General features: G+C 41.2%; 1 protein-coding gene across 2 annotated transcripts in view; it reads left to right on the top strand.

Moving 5' to 3' along the window:
* Positions 1 to 19,758, top strand: part of LOC134536224 (rhythmically expressed gene 5 protein) — a 36,738-nt gene extending 16,980 nt beyond the window's left edge. The window contains exons 2-6 of one of the 2 annotated variants that reach the window (XM_063375897.1): positions 12,035 to 12,101; positions 14,736 to 14,840; positions 15,610 to 15,699; positions 16,637 to 16,783; positions 18,586 to 19,758. In XM_063375897.1, coding sequence (XP_063231967.1) covers positions 12,035 to 12,101; positions 14,736 to 14,840; positions 15,610 to 15,699; positions 16,637 to 16,783; positions 18,586 to 18,770 — 594 coding nt within the window. In that variant the 3' untranslated portion in view covers positions 18,771 to 19,758. The remainder of the gene's footprint in view (positions 1 to 12,034; positions 12,102 to 14,735; positions 14,841 to 15,609; positions 15,700 to 16,636; positions 16,784 to 18,585) is intronic. The other variant, XM_063375898.1, reaches the window with a different exon arrangement.
* The last annotated feature ends 343 nt before the right edge of the window (positions 19,759 to 20,101 follow it).

Consider the following 20,101-nt stretch of genomic DNA (forward strand, 5'->3'; position numbering starts at 1 on the left):
ATATGAAGTAAAGACATATCTCACGAGTGATTACAGCTTTAGGGTGAAGAAGCGCTCGGAAAGAGCTTGTAGCTCGACCTTATGGACATCCTCGCCGCTACGAGGTCACGTGGAACTTCCACTGACCGGTCCGACCGTCCTGGTTTTCACTGGTTTTCCGAAATCCCTCCAGGGAAATGCTGAGACGGACCCTTATTGTAGCCAGTGACAAATTGTTTCCAGAAACATCCCTGAATTGCATCGTCGAGTGTGATCGCCTCCAAGGACCTCGTTGTCGAAGGGCCTTAAAGCTCGTCTAGTCACGTGTGTATCTGTGTCAGTGAGGTGGGATGATAAGGGCGACGTTCGCTGGTGCTTTTAACCCGGTCTCGCCTCTGAACTGGCGCGCTGTCGTCTCGTCGTGCACAGGACAAGTGTGAAATTTGAGCGGTGACCGTAACATTACATGTCGGAGAAATGATGATAAAGATGTAATGCAAGTCCCTAGAGTGCTTTCGAGAATCTTTACATGGCATTTCATGTGTCTCTCTCTCTCTCTCTATCTCTCTCTCTCTCTATCTCTCTCTCTCTCTCTCTCTCTCTCTCTCTCTCTCTCTCTCTCTCTCTCTCTCTCTCTCTCTCTCTCTCTCCCACTGGTCACAGCAGAGAGTTAGCGTTTTTTGGTCAACTCAAATGATGTATAGGTATTTGGTTAGGTGTGACAAATTATTTTTATTACTTACCGAGTTTGGTTAAACTAACAAAATATTTTGTTCCACCAAGTAAATATTTGTTTCGCCATGTATAAACGGACCTTTTTCTCTGTGGACCTGAACCGCCGGCGCGAGGCAACCCGGAAGGCGGAAACGAAGAAGAGGGGCGCCCGGCGTCTCCGTGACCCGGAGACCCGCCACGGGTCGGGGGAAGGCCGGTCGCCGCCGGCAGCGACCATCTGTCAGCGCTTCGCCCCAAGGCCCCGGGGCACGCCCCCGGACCTCCGTCCACTTCCGCCGGGACACGCTTTATTTTCCGTGAAACATATTTGTACATTTACACGAAAACGTGTAAACGTGTATCACTACAAATTAGTGCTTGCAGTAATGCTGTGTTGTCTTATTACGAACATTACTTAAAGTTATTTGTAAACCGTTCTCTGATTAGCTTCCCAGTAGGTATTAACTGCGCAAATTAATAAGCACAAAATTAAGTCCAGCTGTTGAATATCCTATCAAAATGTCCCAAAAAATATTTTATTTAATTCTAATAAAACTTTTGTAAAATATGAATCCGCCATTTTGATTTACCTTAAAATTCAGTAATTTTATCGAGAAAAAAAAATTGTAAAAATTTAAGTTTAAATTTTAATAAAATCTTGTTTTTACAAATTTTTTTTACATTAAATTTTTATGTTCTTTCGACTCTGTTGCTCCACTGATCACTATCTATCGCAGAAGAAATGTGGCCAGTGTTCCGGAAGCAGTGGGCGCTGCACGGGCCTGGCAGCCGTGTGCTGCGCTGCTGGCACGCAGAGACGGGGGTTCGTCGCCCCAGACTCGACAGTGCTCGTCCCGTCGCGTCGCTCATCGGCCATTCGACTCGCGTCGGCCGCAGAAAGTCAGCGGCGTTGTGCAACGGCAGGCGCACACCCGCCGCACACGCGGAAGTGCCCCCGATGCGGAGCTGTGCCCTGGACGGGGCCGACGAGGAAGCAGCTGCTGTCAGTTAAGGCCCCTGCGCACCATCGGTCCAGCTCCCAGTCCGAACTGAACTGTCGCCTTCCCCTCGCGCGGTCTGTCCCGTGGTTGCTGCTGCTGTTGGATGCATCGTTTCATCGGAGAACATGGAAGAAACTTTGGATGTTGACGTTGTAGTAGCACTTTTAGTTACAAAAAAAGAGTTGGGGGGGGGGGGGGGAGTAAAAGCAGAGATGACTGCCGACACTCGGCTGACGGACTGATTGTTTGGACTGGCGAGAAGCTGTTCCCACACGCGGTAGTTCGGACCGAGTGCTCTCGAGCCCACTGTCCCATTTGACGGGAAGTCATCATTTCGGGAGTCCATCAGTTCCGAACTGACAGTTCTGACTGTGTTGTGGGAGGTCCTATTCAACGGAGAACAACTTTGCCAAGTTAAAAATATTTCTTCCTGCCCAAAAAAAAAACAGTGATTACCAACTGTATGGTAGCAATTATTATTTTTATCTACGTATTTAATCCATCATTACAACAGTAGCGCATCTGTATCAGGCTAGTTGTAAGGACACCCTGCCATTTCGCAGTATGTTTTACCACCAGGCGCGACTCTTAAGTGGAATGGAAAAGGGGGGGAGAGAGGAGGATAGAACCACTTTGCCCGCTGTTTTATTTCAAATTATTTCCTTTTGTTGGTGGAAATGATTGCATTTAAAGGGGGGGGGGGGGACATTATAACCCTCCCCTATTTCTCCGATTGCGCTTCTGGCCACGCACTCTTGGTCAAGTAGCATGGAATATCGTATTGGTAGTGACACGGAATCATAACGGAAGCAAAACCCGTCTACCTATTTCCTGCCTCTGTGATTGGAACCACAGTTTATCAGAAGGAATCAAAGAAAGGAGTGTCAAATCACAAGCAACCCAGTCTACAAGTCTCCACAGTTGGCAGCCATGGAGCCGAGAGTGTAGAGAATTGTGGAGTCCCTACGTGTAGGAGCGTCTAGTATCGAGCCACTGCAGCACGTGGTTCAGGCTCGCATGAACTCCAGCCTCTTGCCACGTGGGCTCATGCCGACCGCCAGCGAGGACAACTGGCGTCCAATCAGAAGAGCAAAGCTCGCTTCACGAGCCTGCGTGTAACGTGACAGTGGCGGCCTCAGCTGCTGTAGGGACTTGGCCGCTCCGGGTAGCCGAACCTCCTTGGCGCACTGACCTCTCCGCGCTCTTACTTTCCCGCCCGGCCGCCAGAGCGCTGGTCATCAGCCCGCCCCCTCCCTTCCCCCCACACGGTGCGATGAGGCCCCGACCTGACTTGGGAGCCCGTCTCGTCCAATACGTGAAACTCCTCTGCAGCCGCTGGCGCTGGGGTGAAGTTCGAGGCGATGACTCATCGGAGCGTTTAAGGAGTTGGGGGATCGATGGGGAAAAAGAGAGGCGGAGGGATAATAAAAAATAAAGTAGAGAGTAAGACAACAGTACGAATGTACAGATTGTTTCTTCGCCATGTTTGCAGAATATTGTGATCCTCCGGTGTGTTCCATCCTTTGTGTACTCTATTGTTTAGTTTCATCGTTCGAGTGGATTATTGAAGTGTGTTGTTTGTTGTTTTAAATACGCGAGGAGGCCGCGCACCCGTTATTTTGCGATTTTTTTTATTTGTTTGTCCTTGTTTGTGTTTTGGTTTTATTATTGTTGTAGTTTTCGTGTCCGTGTATCTGTAATAGTCCCTGTAGTACGTGGTTTACGCTGTTCCCAGTTGCGGTAGTGCCTACATGATGGGGGTTCCCCCTAGGAAGGACTGGCCTGTCTGCCTGGTGCATAATGGTTAGCAGTGGTCACATGCTTCACTTACTATATTTGTCTTTTTTACGTGACAACGTCTAATAAATCGATGAACGCCGGCTGCACGCACGAAAAAATGTCCCGTTACGCACATTGTTCCGTTACGCTGTGTCCCGTTACGCTCATTGTTCCGTTACGCTGTGTTCCGTTACGTTGTCGGCGAGTGCAGTAATAATAGGTTATGTTACAATTGACTAAAAATTTATGGTGATTCATATAATTGATGATAGATATTCGATTACAGTTTATTTATATGAAAACTTGTTCATAATTATATTTAAACTTTATAGCTAGACGCCAGTTTTTAAAATTAATTACAAGTCATCTACACGTGAACTGTTTCGTCGACTGTTTATAAAGTGAAGTGAAAAGTTAATGTGGTTTTCATTGCTTATCACAACAACAATTTCGGCAATAAAGGTTAATTATTCTTGCATTTAAAAAATCTGACAATTAGTATAATTTAAAGTATTTATTCTTTTATTATTAAAATAAAAATGATTCAATTTTATTCATAAAAGTATGCAATCATTTCATCAATGTTTTGTTATGACGTTGTCACGTTAAACTATCGTCCGAAAAACCGACTTTACAGACAACCAATTTTTTTTCGTGCCCAACGCCATCAAAGTCCCTAGAGACTGTTGGTGGGAATGTAACAAATTTAAAATATAAAAAATATATATTAAAAAAATCATGGTTGGAAACGATGTATGTGTTTCAAGAGTTTTCGAAGCTCAGTAAATTGTTTTTACTCTTTCGGTTGCAAGTAAACACCGAATTATTTGGAGGGATCAGTCCGGAGCACGCCTGCTCCAGCAACGACCCAGGGTCACACGGGCAGCATTCCGAATACTCACATGGGCTTCGTGCCAAAAGAAGCGCGGAGTAAATGTTCTGAGCACGGTACAGTTGTTTGCAGGCGAGCCTCGCTCACGATCGTCACACATGTAGTTCAGGAACCGTCACTGACTCATTGGTAGAGACCTGCAAAATTCGCGGATTCATTTCGTGTTGTGCTACAATTCAAATAATTATACCTTAGCGCTGCTTCTACCATTGGTTCACTGTTAATCTGGAGGACTTGGGGCCAATTAGAGACCCTCACTCATAGAAGTGTCGAATCACAGGCCACCCAGTCGAGACGACTCACAAGTCAGCAGCCAATGAACAGGTGGCATTTGCCCGAGTGTGTAGAGTGTAGTAGAGTCTATCCTGGAGGTCACTGAATCCGCGAATTTTTTCGGTCCCTACTCACTGGGCCACGCTAGTGCGCACAGTTAAATGGACGGCTAGTCCATATCGAAGTCCTTACAGACTGCACGAAAACGAAATGAGATGCTTATGTAGTATCAGGTAATGTATTTTTCACGAAAAGAACTCGAGATTAGATGAGGATGAAAACATCGTGGAATCGCGTGTGTTTCGTGATTGGCCGCGTTTTTTTTTTTTACCCCCCTTCAGATATACTGTCAGCATAAAAATCCCAATAATTCAGCGCGGAAGCAAACGCGCCCGAACGGCCTGGCACTGGCCAAGCTTGCAGACGGCCGCCAATCACAAGGAAGAAACAACTGGCAGTCTGAACGAGGTCAGATTTTACCGCAAGGAATGCTTGCCCCTACTTATGCGGCAATTACGGAACGAATGGGCGGGGGGAAGCAGAAGTATCCAGATGAAGCCCACGGGCTCAGAGCAACGTCCGCCACGTGTCCTACTAGCGGACAGTCCGGGTTTGACCCCGGGCGCCTGGCGGGAGGCGAGTGAGGAGGTGTTCTTCCAGAAAACATGAACAAATCACTCGACTATTCCGCGATCAACCAGTGCCTTTAAGGGTGTATGTCCCGTTTCAGGTATTCTTTTATATTTACGTTCAACATGTTTTAACCTGTAGACTGTTTGAGTGACCTAACTTCAATAAAATGAAGGAAAAAAGTGCATAATTTTTAGCATTATTAGCTGGCAAATGAATTTTAACATTTTTGTGCAGTATGGATAAGTAGAACAAAATTGAATAAAGAACTGAGAGTTGTTGGTTTAAAGGCAATGTTGGTGGCTTCTGCGTCGTATGTTTTGAATTTCTTTAAGGAAAATGTATTTTATTTAATTTATCCTATAAAAATCATAAAATTTTTTGAGGATTTTAAAACGCTAGGTAATACTATATATATACACACACATACATATATGTGTATATATATATATATATATACACATATATATCTGTTTACGAAATTAATTGGATTTTGCGCTGAGGGCTGTTTCCGTATTTAGTTTTTAAACTGCATTTTTATGAGACTGAAAAAGGCTGAAACGTGTGTTTTGGGAATACTTTTTAGACATGGAACGCCCGGTACAGATTGTTAAAAGCACCCAAGAGTCTTGCATTATACCATTATCTTAATTTCTCCGCAATAACATCATGGTTACCGCTGAAGTCTCGTATTTGCCTACGCACGACGAGAAGCCTAAGATGTCCATCAAGTTCTGTCCCTGCCCGAACACGCCCGAATATTCACCTTCGGCCAACCTCGGGATTTGTTTTATATTTGCGCAGGAAAAATGAATTCAAACGTTAAAAGTGGTCGGTTAGGTTAGCTACATTAAAACACTTTAAAACACTATGGACGGTTAGTTAGGTTAGTATAGCTACATTAAAATAAACAGAGAAATATAAATAATATATATAAATAAACCCGAGGTTGGCCGAAGGTGAATATTCGGGCGTGTTCGGGCAGGGACAGAACTTGATGTAGGTACTCCCATGCACGACGAGAAGACTGCGCTCCAGGTCTGGGTCTCGCGCTTGGAGGCGACTCCGCGCTGGAAGCACCAGCACAGATACACGCCCCCGCTAGTAAACAAAGGGAGCGAGTGTCGTCACACCTCGGGGGAAGGGAAGGGAAGGGAAGGGAGGGGTGAGGGGTTGTGTTGGGGCTCGGGGCACGCGCGCTCGTGTTCGACTCGCGGTTATCACCGGCGAACCCGAGACCCGCCCTGATTGGCTGCCGAGCTCGACAACAAGCAAGCACGGCTCCATCCCGGGCAAGGCTCGATGATCCGGCAGTCTTGGGTCGGCGAGTGTCAACACAAGTTTCAACGGAAATACCAAAAGATAAATTCTGTGCTTGTTGCGTCCAAAATCATAGTTTTGAGAAATTCGCGATTGAAAATTATCAGGTTTCTTAAAGTAAGTTTTTTTTAGCTTTATTAACTGCTTTAGAACTTTGGAAACTCATTAAATGTTTTAAAATAATGTCTCTGATCTCCCTTGTCAATTTTAAAAGTAAATAATTCAATATATATGTGTGACGTAACCCCCTTTACGCAACAAGCACAGAATTAAAACACAGTACTATGGTATTTAAAATAACTTGTAAACAAGTTGCTGAAATCCAAAAAAGCGGAAGGTTCTGGAAGACAGAAAGTGAAATCCAATATGGCTGAATCCAAAATGGGGATAGTTCTAGAAAACAACATGGTGGCTGTTTTGTCATAATATAAGAACATGGAAAATTCTTGAAAACAATTTGTCATAATCCAAGATGGCGGAATACAAGAAGGCCGAATCCTATATGAAGACCGGTATTAAGGCCATCCAAGATGGCCACTGGAGTCAAGGTCAAGGACATACAAGATGGCTGACCCCGGCACCGGCACCATACTAAATGTTCAGAAAAAAGTTTACTAAAAATTGTAACCGTACAAACATATGTAATTTAAAAAAATACTACCGTACATATTACAGATTTTTGAAGTTATACTTTTTTAGTCGCATTGAAGGCTAAATTTTATTGAAAAATCCGAGATGGCAGAGATAAAAGCTGGCATGTAGCAAATAAGTGTCCTTGCTATTTCTCAACGAGTAGTCCTATAGACTTTATTCTCGCCGGGTGGAATACTCGTGTTTACAAACAGCATCACGGACAAACATAAAGGCGTAACGAACGGCAGTAAACGTGCGACATGACGACCTTCAGATGGCACGAACGGCAGTCAGGTGCTCCCAAATGGCTGCCGGTGAAGAGTTGAAGTGGATAAGTATGTTCGACGTAGAATGCTTAAAATTCAGATTCAAAACTGTAAGTTTTGTGGCTTTCTGAGAGTAATTTCTCCCTTTTCTCCCGTATACTATATTAATCATAAGATTTATTATAAACGTATGATTGCATGTCAACAAAATACACTTTATTAGGTACCTTTAAAGGTCACAAAATTAATTGTTAGGATTGAACTTTTGTTAGCATGAAGTGAATATTACAACATAACACGTACGTTAATGTAAAATGATGGCAAATCTGCAGGCGAATGTATAGTTTCATTTCATTGCCAACTGCCCTTCTCAAAATAAACCTAACCTTTAACATGAATTGTGTGGGGTCGTTACCACAACGCCGAACGTACAATAACGCCGAATACCATAACGCCGAATGCCAAATTGACCGCAACGACGACAGCTAGAAAACTGCTGTGTACCACAACGCCGAAATACAGTAACGCCGAAAAATGTTGCTGCGAGGAGGAGGAGGAGGGGGGGGGGGGGGGGGGCACAGGAGCAAAATGAAAAACAACTGAATGAATTTGTGTGCTAACCTTACCTAACCTAACCTTTGTGGCAGTCCTGCAATGACATTTTTCGGCGTTAATGTATTTCGGCGTTGTGGTACACAGCAGTTTTCTAGCTGTCGGCGTTATTGTACGCTCGGCGTTGTGGTATTTCGGCGTTGTGGTGCGTCGCCAATTGTGTGTTTCTGTATGAAAAGTGTTATTTCCAATGGTAAATGTTGAAAATGCCTACCCGGCTGCCGCTGGAGGCCGAGCAGCGCCGCCAGCTGCTACCCGCGCTGCGTCGCGGCTCGCAATAGGGTCGAGGCGAGCTGGTCCCGTCCAGGGACACCCTGAGGGGGGGACGGCCACCCCCCTTCCCCCCATCACACCGTCCACCCTCCGACTCCTCTCTCGACGCGGCAAGGGAGCGAGGGATGGCAACAGAGCGACGGCCACCTTGAATACTACTTCTCTGTTTTTTCCTAAATCATTACAATTTACTATAGTTAGGGACTGAAAAAATTCGCAGTTCCGATTAACTCTAGTCTATACTCCACGATCCTCTATGCACGCGGAAAAAATTACACCAGCTCATTGGCTACTGACTCGTGACACCTGCTAAACTGGGATGCTTGTGATTAGATACTTCTTACGTTGAGGGTCATTCATTGGCTCACAGTCCTTCAGGTAAACTGTGTTACAATCACTGAAGCAGTAAGTTACACGCTCTTGGATTCTAGCCTATCGCGAAAAGAAACCGCGAATTTTTCCGGTCTCTAACTATATAGTATATTCAGGTGCGGTTTCCTAGGATCCCGCGCCGCTCTATTTGATTTTAACTTCCCCTCATTTTTTTCTAATGTTCTGATTAAAAATCTAGACATCAATGGGAACACATATCGTTTAAAACGCTGATAATAACATGGTTTAATTCATAATATCGTATTAGAAAAAAATTTCAAATATTTCATTGCCTCACATAATGACACGATTTTACCAGAATTTGATTGCAAGAATTCATAAAAATAACAGGAGGATAATTAACTAGAAAAGAATATCAAAAAATTTTTAAAAATAAATTAGCAAAACTATCGTTGAAATTGAAGCTGTAAATGTGCTTAAAAATTTGTTTGAAATGAGTTGATACATTTTCCGGAGGAGGCCTGGGAGCTAGTTCATATCCAACCCCCCCCCCCTTCCCCCCAACAAAATATTTTGCCCCCGTAAATATAAATGGCCAAGGGCCTCGCAGAGTCTAGGACCTTCGCTGTGTATATTATTAAAAAATGGCCTTCCTTAAAAGTGTTTATTTTTTTAAGCCTCATGTGGAGGGGAATAAAAAAACACTTCTACAGATATGGTGACGAATTTTTGTTGGCAGAATTGAAAAACTATAAGGTATTCTCTAAATTGTCGTTTAGTTTTTTTTTGTTACCACGATGGTAAATATGTATTTTATTTAATGACTTTGCGCATGGTTTTTCAGTTGACTGGAAAATAAAACTAAACCGTAAAAGATATGGCCCAGTTTTCTGAACAGAACTACGTCCAAAACTGGTATATGGACACAGCATTGAATTTTGTTCCGTTTGCAGAAAGTTGTCCGAGTTGAGCGAGACCTTGTCCAGCCAAGGTTCCGTGATCAGACCACCTTCGCCTCTAGCCCTACAAGAACACTCGTAAGGCAGAGAGCATTCAGAAATAGATTCATTGGCGGATACAGAATTTGTTTTTGAGGGAGGGGGGATTTTAAAAAATAAAATAATTTAAATTAGGTAATACGTATTAAAAAAAATTACATTTCTATTGACAAACACATGGGTTATAGTAATAGTATGCGACGTGGCTTCTCACATCTCACACAGTTGTAATTGCATAACATAGTGACATCACTAATAAATTGCAATTTTTCCCCCCCAAATTCCCAAGGGGGAGTGGAGAAATATCTCCATGTCCCTTCCCGCTGCGTCCGGCCCTGAATAGAATGAGAGATTGCAACACAACTGACTGTTGATATAGCTAACAAGCGCGGCCCAAACGCCTTGAGCTATCAGCTTAATGGCGAGAAGCGTTTAGGGCAGTTGGCATGAGGGGGAAGTAGGGGAAGCGATATGTATCAGTGGGGTGCGACCAAGGACGTTAAAATAACTTCTTCGACCACGGCGTTTTTCTTCCGTGCTATATTCGTTCGAAATATTTTGGTCATGCAAACAAATACACTAAGAGACTAATACCGGACAGCTCTATGCTAACAATACAGGCAAGAGTGTAATTCCAAGAGGTGTGACTACAGAAATATTTCATAGATACATCGTTAAATTACATTATATAATTTCTGGTTTCAATTAATTAATTTAGTTTTAAGAAATCTGGATAAATTTAAATGAGTTTTTTTTGAGAGATAAGGTTTTTTCGTAATCATAATGTTGGTACTATATGTATTAAACAGCTTACCTTGTTAATACCATCGAGGTAAGAAGTAATATACTAGTACCTCCATGGTTCATACTGGGCATACCGTCTGAAATCTGTCGAACTGACGTGAAAACAACGCCAGGTTTTCACACAAAAATCTTGAATCTGTCTGGTGTTAGTCTCTAGTGTGTCTGATGCCAACTTTAGCGAGCGATGGAGACACGCGGTAAGCGCAGAGAAAAGAGAAGTATGTTTTGAAAACAGTTAAAACAGTTGAACTGAATACGACCAATGGCGGGTCGGAAGTGTTTGGTTCTTTATAGCTCCGCCTGCTATTGGGCGCTGCCAGTCCGGTCCGCGCGACGCGTCCACAGCCAACAATGGAGCACAGCTCGCAAGACTTTTGGTCCGCACTATACAATCGTTATCATTCTTAAAAGTGGATTCCATCAATGGTCCAAATATGTATTTTTTTTTTTGCAGCCAGTTCGGGTAATGCCGGTGACGTATGCGACAGAAGTTCGCGACGAACAGGGAGATGGCGCGCACCCAGCTGTCGTGTGTTTGTTTTCGAGCGCGCCTCCGGGGCGTGACTCAGCCCTCGGGCGTGACGCAACAGCGCGACGTCACGGCTGTGACGTCAGGGCAGCGTCGCCCGTCACTGCGCCTGCGCGACACCGGGGAGCGGGCCACAAGCCGCCAATACCAAAACAAAACAAATATTCTTTACGTTGGCTATTAAAAAGTTATTTTGAAAAAAAATATCCTACTTACAAAAAAGATGGAAATAATTATTATGGCTTGTTAATTTAACTATGTCTTAAACTTCTATGTTAGAAATGCTTTACAGTGTGCCACTCTAAGTGTTAAAATGTTAAATTCTGTGCACAACACGTAAAAAAAAAAAACTGAATTTCAAAATTGCACGTGTGCGCAATACACACACACACATATGTGTGTGTGTTATGCAGGATGAACTGGTATGTAGTATAGTGTAAAATGTACCTTATTGTGTATCCAGTTTATATGAAGGTTTTATAATTCATATTGTCTAAATAATTTTTTATGCAGTGCAGTTCCGTATCAAAAATACATTCAACTGCTTATTTATTTCAATATTTTACGTTAAAATATAGTTGAATACATTACACGGAACAGTTACTCCTGGGGAAAATGTTCCTAATCGTGTATCCAGCTTATATCAAAGCTTTATTTGTAATGCATATCTCCAAAATTAAAAATATGTTGGTAATTGTACAGATATCACAAACACATTCAACTGCTTACTTTATTTTAATTGTTTACGTTAAAATGCAAATGTATATGTTGCACTGTACAATTGCTCCCGGGAACAATGCTCCTCAAAATTGTATACCTACATATTTTCAAAATTAAAAAAAAAATGTTGGTGGTTATTCAGCTTAGCATCACAAACACATATAATTACTTTCTTTATTTTAATAATTTATGTTAAAATACAACTGTACACGCAATAAGGAACAATTACCAGTGTAGCTATCGCAGCCAGACTAATGACGGCGGTATTGTTGTTGCAGATGAGCCACTTGTTCAACATGTTCGTGAAGCAGGTTCAAGACTACTGTGACAGCCTCAGTATGCCAGGTGAGTCCCCACGTTCCTCCAGGAACCAGCCCTGCCCCACGAAACTGTCCAAAGATAACATACAAGCAAACAGAGAATTCATTCCCATGTTAAACACGATATTTGTTTTTTACTCTGAAATCGGTTACTAACGATTCTGACACTACCAACCATTCGGCATAAACCCAAGAAATGTAGTTTTGTTCCGAATGATGTCAGGATCTAGGACTTTTCAGATTTCCTCGGGTTCAGGATCTAGGTTTAAAATACATTTACACGCATACATGTGCAAAACACAACGATCTTTCAACGAGCGCGATTTGAAAAACAAGGACTCCAACCTGACGGCGTAACTTTTGTTTATTCGCACTTTATTAAAAAAAAAATGGAATGTTTTTTTTTCAACATTACAATGTTGTATGAGTCGAAATAATTATATTAAGTAGATAAAATTACAGTTCACAAATCACATTATTAAAAAATATTTATAATTTAGCTCTGAATGCCCTATCTAGTGACTGCTCCCTGCAACTCCGTCATTTCACGAGATATACGGAATAAGCTTTGCCGTTTGAACACTTTGAACTACAGCGGACGTATGAACGAAAACTACGAGACAAAATACGGAATTAGTATCGAGCTAAGTAGATGAGTCTATGTCCACACGGCAGTATTCACTTTCTTTAAATACATATCTTGATCGTGGCCTAAGTTTTTAACTACGTCATGGTCGAGACGTAGTTACATATTCTTAGAGCTAACATTAATTATTTATTCAACACCTTCACATTTTATTGTGGAAACATAAGTACAACCTACTGCTTCCACATTTACATGCTAGAAAGGAAATGATTTAGCTCACGCAGTATTGTGGATTTGAATTCTTGGCACGAGCATTCCAGATTTTTCTGACCACGTTTTATAATTTTTCATATCTTTAAAATTATTTTTTTACAAAATTCAAAATTAATCCCCATGTATCATTTCTAAAACTTTAAAATTATCGTTCGTGTACATTTAATATATATAAACATTGCTAGTATTGTCCAAACATAACCTATAAAACGCTAATTAAGTATCTGTACTATATATTTCCGTAACCACGCCCCACGCTCAGTCCTCCAATGGGATGGACGGCACGTGTCCGGACCGAACTGGGCGGACACAGCTCATTGGTTGAGCGACCACAAGCAAACACGAGCTGATGCTTGCAGGAACGTCACGGCAACACGTCGCTACGATATCAAGTGTTGGTTTACTTCTCGAAAACGTTTAATTATCTCTTCCAGAGCGAGATGCACGTGTAGTACGCTAGAGAGACTCAGTGTATACTTTGGTCCAAATAACGAAGCTTGGAAAATGAGATGTTCTTATATAGGTGTACATGCTATTCATATTTTATCAGTTAAATATTTGATTTTGATTATTTAACTAATGGAACACCAAAACAAATGGTGCAAAATTATTGTGGTAAAATTTTCGTTGTTACTTACTACATTACTTTCTGTTCATGTGTTATACTCACATCTGTTTTTATATTATATCAGTGAAAGTGGCGAAACAGTGTTGTACAAATAGAGAAACTTAAATTACCTACTATGGATACAATTTAAAAATAACTTATTTTCGTAAGTAACCAAGTATTATAAACTTAAGACACTAGTTTTAACTTATGCTGAGGAAAAAAAATAGGATCTGACACGAAATAAACGAAAAATTATTAAAATACCTATACAATATTGTCATGACTTTAAATTTAGTATATAATTCATGCACTTTTACCCCTCACCCGAATATTTTAGATCAGCTCACCTTTATTGTTGTCGGTTGATTTGATTCGACATCGTAACGGTTGAACCTCAGTTTTCAAATGACGACACTTGGTATAAAAAAAAGAAGCACGAGAACAACCCACGCTCTTACGCTTACTCTGATTGGCCAGAGTTTCCCATATTATTCTAATACGATATTTGGCAATGGTTACTTGGACGCGGCTTCCGCTCCGCGGGAGCAGAAATTGCGTCAACAATATCAGTAATTTAAATCTCAAATGCTACCAGTCTGTATCTGGGTGGATATGGAAGAAAATATAAATTACTCATGAATATATAACGCATTTCGTTTGCTGATTAAAGTTTTAAAGCAACATCTTTAAACACAACACTGGCGGCGGTTGACCATGACGTCACAAGGTGCGCTCCAACAGCGGCGGACAGTACTACAACCTCGGTTTCTTGAAGCTGTGTGATGATAAGGGGGGGGGGGGATGTTTCTTCTTTTTTATATTAATTATTTTTCAGATATTAGGTCACAATTGGCAGACTACATATATCTTACTGTATTTTTTTTCTCTACATGGCACAATACATATATTCCAAAATTTCTTAGAGTAACTTGAATCATATTAGTAGTAGCCCACATGAAATAAATTTGAGTATGGATGGTAACTGACTGGAGCAACTATATTAATTAATGCGAGGATGAAATAACATAAAATAATGGGAAGATACTAATTATGCGGTGTCATGCAAACATTGAGTGTATAATTATAGATAAAGTTTCAGGAATAATTAATAAATCCAGATATTTTTTTTTTAGGTTATGTGACTGTAAAAGTGGGTGAGGCTGCAACAGTATTGCTCTCTGTTGTCGCAGACTGCAACAAGGTGCTGCTGGTGTACGGGCTGACCAACCTCGCCAAGATGGAGGAAGACAGCCTCGACAAGATGGACCCCTACCAGCACGGAGCCACCGACATCAGTGAGTACAACAGGGCCATCATGAGACCCAGAGGAGGCGGGGGAAAATCATTTTGTCGCGCCCCCACCGTAATACTTAAATTTCAGCTTTTCAAATCCCACAGTTAAAAAAAAAAAAATCTATAAACTGTAAAACATTACTGTGGCCATAACTGTAAAATGTATCTGTGCTTCAAAAAAAAATCTTGAAACTCAACCTTGGGGGGAGGGGGGGAGGCTTGGCAACTGTACCTGGGGAATTGTTTCCCCCTCCTCCCTTCCCACTCGGCTCTTGAGTTCTCATTCTCTAAACATGAGCAGGAGGTAGACTCCTGTCTTCTCCTCACGTTCCCTGACACCAGCCATGGTTACTCAGTCCCAAGATGCCAGTTGAACTAGAATTGTCAAGACCGTGCGAGCAGTTCTCCTCAAGTCGGACAAAAATTTGCAAACTATCAGTGAAGCTAATAAGTTATTTTGGGTGGTTCATGGTGAGATGTTACACCTGCAATTTCAAATGTATGAGAAGCGACAACCTCTACGGCAACTTCTGTAGGCACATATGCCAGTTTTATAGTGTCAAAAGTAATCTAGGTTTTTCTTTTTAATACAAATTTTTATATTTCTTATATATTTTTTCAATTTTCAAACTTCAACCCCCCTCCCCCCTCAATAAAAACTCCTATATCCCATAATATTTATTTGCAAAGTGTTCACATGACTCAAGTGCTTGCTGGGATGAGCAAGCCCTCCTGAGTTGCACGCTGTACGGTCGGCTCGTGTGTCCGCAGTCTGGCAGAGCATGATGAAGGGCACGTACAAGGCGCCGGGGGCTGCCAAGGACAAGGAACCCCTGGACTACAACTACGCCTCGGCCGCCGGTGAGCCCTGCCTTCCTGCACGCCTGTGGCACGCACCTGCGACGTCCCATCTCTTGCGACACTTCCACGCTCTCCCACAAAGTTACAGTGCAACTTCATCTTCTGTACCATTTCAATTGTTTAATTCTTGTAGCTGATTGCAAGACCATGCTCATGTTTTCACCGTAGTCATTGAACGTTTCCCATTCTTCAAACTACGTCCAATAACACTTTATTTCTCCTGAAACACATTTCAATATTAGGTATTTAAAACTTATTTTTATATACTTTTTCCAATGTTACTTAGGTGCACCGGTCCTCAGGCTATGTGGGTTGGTGATTCTGCCCGTCCCTAATCACAGCTTAGTTACCAGTCTGCTTTTCGTTAGCCTCTCAGAGTTATGAGGATTAAAAATTAAAAATTTTAGCTACACAAGAAAAAAAAAACCTCTAAGTAATGGCCTTGTACGTTGTTTTTGGACAACTACATGCGTAAGTGAAACTTTACTTTAACTGTTTTAGGACAATCATATTTTTTTTTCTGCTCGTTCCTTTGTCTTTCATGAATTGTTTGAGAAGGAGAAACAACTAGCAAAACAAAGATAAAACTATTTTAAATATGACCAAACACTGAACTTAAGAAATATAGTTAAAAAAAAAAAAAAAAAAAAAAAAAAAATTCAAGTCCAAATCAGCGTATCTCTATCCAAACTTCTTAAATTTATATTTAAGGTTACAACATGGTTTTGTGGATTATACTAAAAAAAAATACATTTAAAAGCCTAAATTTTTAAGGAATATCAGCACATTAAATTTTTTTTTTCAACCATTCAAACGGGTGTCTGTTGATATTCTGTTGATATTGCAAGGGACTGAGTTTACCACTCTCATAACGTTGGCAGCTTGTGCGGTGCAGGAAGGATTGTCTGGTGGTAGACCCCGTGCCGTGTTGTGGCAGGTCCCGGCGCGGGCAGCGGCTCCAACAGCCTGGGCTCCCAGGAGCAGGCCTCCGCGCAGGTGGAGCACTACGCCGCGCCGGGCCCCTCGCAGTACGTCATCGGCCCCATGGTGGTGCGCGTGATGCCTGACGGCCGGCCCGTGCCAGGTAACCTCACCCCTCTCTCTCTCTGTCTCTGCCTCCCACCCGGGACACACAGGGGTTCTCTCGTCCCAACCCTCATCGTACAAGGGCGTACATCCTGTTCCAGGTCAAGATTTTATATTTACAGTAATTACAGATAAACCTGAACACTTTTTCAATTGTTTAACTTTCACGAAATTAAAAATTATATATACAGCGCATACTTTTTGCACAATTAGCTGCCAAAGTTACATTTTTTAACGTTTTTGGGTTGTACAAATAAGGAGAATTAAATTTATTGCAGAACTGAAATTTTTTTAGGTTTAACTGCAATGCCACTAACTACTTCAAGAAATGGTTTGAATTTCTTTCGAAAAAATGTTAATTAATTTTTACCTGGCATTTCAAAATTCTCAAATTTTTTCCGATTTTGAGAGCGAAGAAACATGAAATGAGTTTTTGTGATGGAAGTGCAAAACCATATCATGAAGTAGCCAGTGGCATTGCAGTTAAACCTAAAAAGTTTCAGTTTTGCAATAAATTAAATTCTCATTATTTGTACAACCCAAAAACGTTAAAAATGTAACTTTGGCAGCTAATTATGCAAGTATGCGCTGTATATATTTTTCATTTCATGTAAGTTAAACAATGGAAAAAGTCTAAAAGTTTATCAGTGATTAATATAAATATAAAATCATGACCTGAAATGGGAGGCACACCCTTAAGGGCGTACATCCCGTCCTAGATCATTACTTTATTTTTAATTTTTAACACTGTTAAACTTGTAGAATTATCGAGTGGCTAAACTGCAACAAAATGAAAAAATTATATATAGTGCATAATTAGCTGGCAAAGTTGAGTTTTTTTTAAAAACATTTTTTATGCAGTATGAATAAGGATAATCAAACTGAATAAATAACCAGAATTTACGGGTTCAAAGACAATGCTGGTGGCTACTGCGTGGTAGATTATTTCAGAAAAATTTATTTAATTTTATTTAGCCTTTATAATTAAAAGGCCAGTAAAATTTACTTTAAACCTAAAAAGATGGCAAATTCAAATTAATGGAATGTAAATATAAAACATGATCTGGAATGGGGACACACACCTTTAATACAATGGTTCAAATACATTATATTTTAGAGTCCCAGGATTGTTAGGTGTGGTTCATGGTCTCTAGCTTGTAAATGCTTTACTACAAATGTAATAATATACCAATTAGAGAAAGAATGGCTTCATTTATGGTGTGCATTACCTTTTACATGTCACACTGTTATGCAACTTTTCAACTTGTAGGCTTTTGAACTGATTTTACTTCTACAAAATAAAAACAATATATCCTTCTCTCAAAGTGGATTGTTAAATATTTTTTTAAGTAAGCTTATGTAGAAATAATGACAACCAAGTATATTGCAGAAATAAATTTTAACATACTTAGGAGTCAAAATTGACAAAACTTTTGAGAGTTCTGACTGTCTCCATTTTTGACGATTAATGTAGTTGTAAACTATCAGTTACTTAAATTTTTAGTTAATTTTAAAACAAGTAGTTTGACGATCGCTATAATCGAGAATGTTCATTTGCCTCCATTGCAACATTCATTTAACAACCTTTTTCCACGTGAATCATCTCTTCATTTCTGTTCCGGTATCTAACGTCAAATATGTCCACGCTTCTCCGTACTCCCTTTGCCACCTATTTATAGTAGTTCTTCCTTGACTTAGACTAGCCCTATTTTTATATTCACCATCGTTTTTTCCCCAAGTATTTTTTAAATGATGATCTGTGGAGAGGCGCTGTAGTCCCGACCGGCGCGACGGTTGCAGGAGACAGCCGAGCGCCGCTGCCCAAGGACGAGGACGCGGAGGAGTTCAAGGCCATGCGGTCCCGGCCGGTTCCGACCATCGACGAGATCATGAGCCGGGACGCGGAGCGGGCCCCGCCATCCAGGCCCCAGCCCCACGCCGTGTTTGCCAGCCCCCCGCCGCACTTCAGGATACCTGCCGTCTAGGGGCGCGGCGCGGCGCGTCTGCACGCACGCACGCACGGCTGCCTCGCTTGCCGTCAGCGAGGCCTGAGCGACGGTCCGAGCACCCCCGCCACCGATCAGCAAACATGCGGGTCTCGCTGAAACAACCAGCACAACATTCACCCTCTTTGAAACTTCTTGTTTTGCCACCAGCCAAAAACCTGTTGTGGGAAACTGAGGAGGTTAGATTTCAAACTATCAAACTTCTGTTTTATTCCACCCATCTCGAGTGAATTCTTACAAGTCCTTGTTATTACAGTTAAAATGCTTCTCGATTATTCCTCTTTGCACTGCTCTATTCCCCATCTCCCTTTTTTTCCCTCTATTCCTTCCAATCTTACATCCTCTAATTCCGTCCTCTTCCGCGATCTTCCTCGAGGCCTTGTCCTGTGTGCGTCGTTGACTGTCCTCCGCAGCATGTGACATCTGGCAGACGAGTGACACCGACTGTAGATATCTGTGGAGCAGCAAAATCAACTAGTGGTTTTGTCAATTTTCTTAAACTACGTAGTTTCAGCAGATCTCACTAACAGTTACTACATACGTACGTAAAGCACCCCACATATCACTTTTTATGATCAATGGCCACTCAAAGAAATTTTGCTTGCACTCGGCATTAGGCTGCAAAGTTAAATTACTCCAGCTGAAATCTATGTAAGAGGGCTTTCATTCACTTTAATATTAGTTGTTCTGGTAATGTAATGTCTTAGAATTTTTTTACAAATGTTTCAATTTGTTACGTGCCGACTTCAGACGGGTGGATTTTGATGTGTGGAGAAGGCAAAATCAAGTTGTGCGTGTGTGTGGCAAATTTTGAGGCTACAATTTGTGACATATTCTCATGATTATTTAATTATACGCTACTAAATGTGTACGACTTGGTATACATGTTTGTGGCACATGTTATGTTGTATGTAAAAAATTTGTTAAAAATTTATTTATTTAGTTATTTGCCTTATAAAAAGAAAAATCAAATTCAAAAGTGATTTAAATTACTGCTTTATTTTTAGAAATATATATATATATATATATATCTGCATGTGCAAATTTTTGTAGATAAGAGTTGTAGATAGAAATACACTTTTTTTTAGAATAGATATAAAGATAATGACAACTATGTTCATTGGCTGCAATCAAAATCATCATTTAATAAATGTAAGGCTGTCCAGTAACTTATGTCTTCCCTTTTTATTTCTCTTTCATTCATCTCCTTTTTCTTCCACACTTCTCCATACTCCCTTTGTCACCTATTTATAGTAGTAGTTCTTCCCTGACTTATTCTAGCCCTACTTTTATATTCATCATCATTGTTC

This window comes from Bacillus rossius, chromosome 10, assembly GCF_032445375.1.
Source record: "Bacillus rossius redtenbacheri isolate Brsri chromosome 10, Brsri_v3, whole genome shotgun sequence".
Classification (NCBI taxonomy): Eukaryota; Metazoa; Arthropoda; class Insecta; order Phasmatodea; family Bacillidae; genus Bacillus; species Bacillus rossius.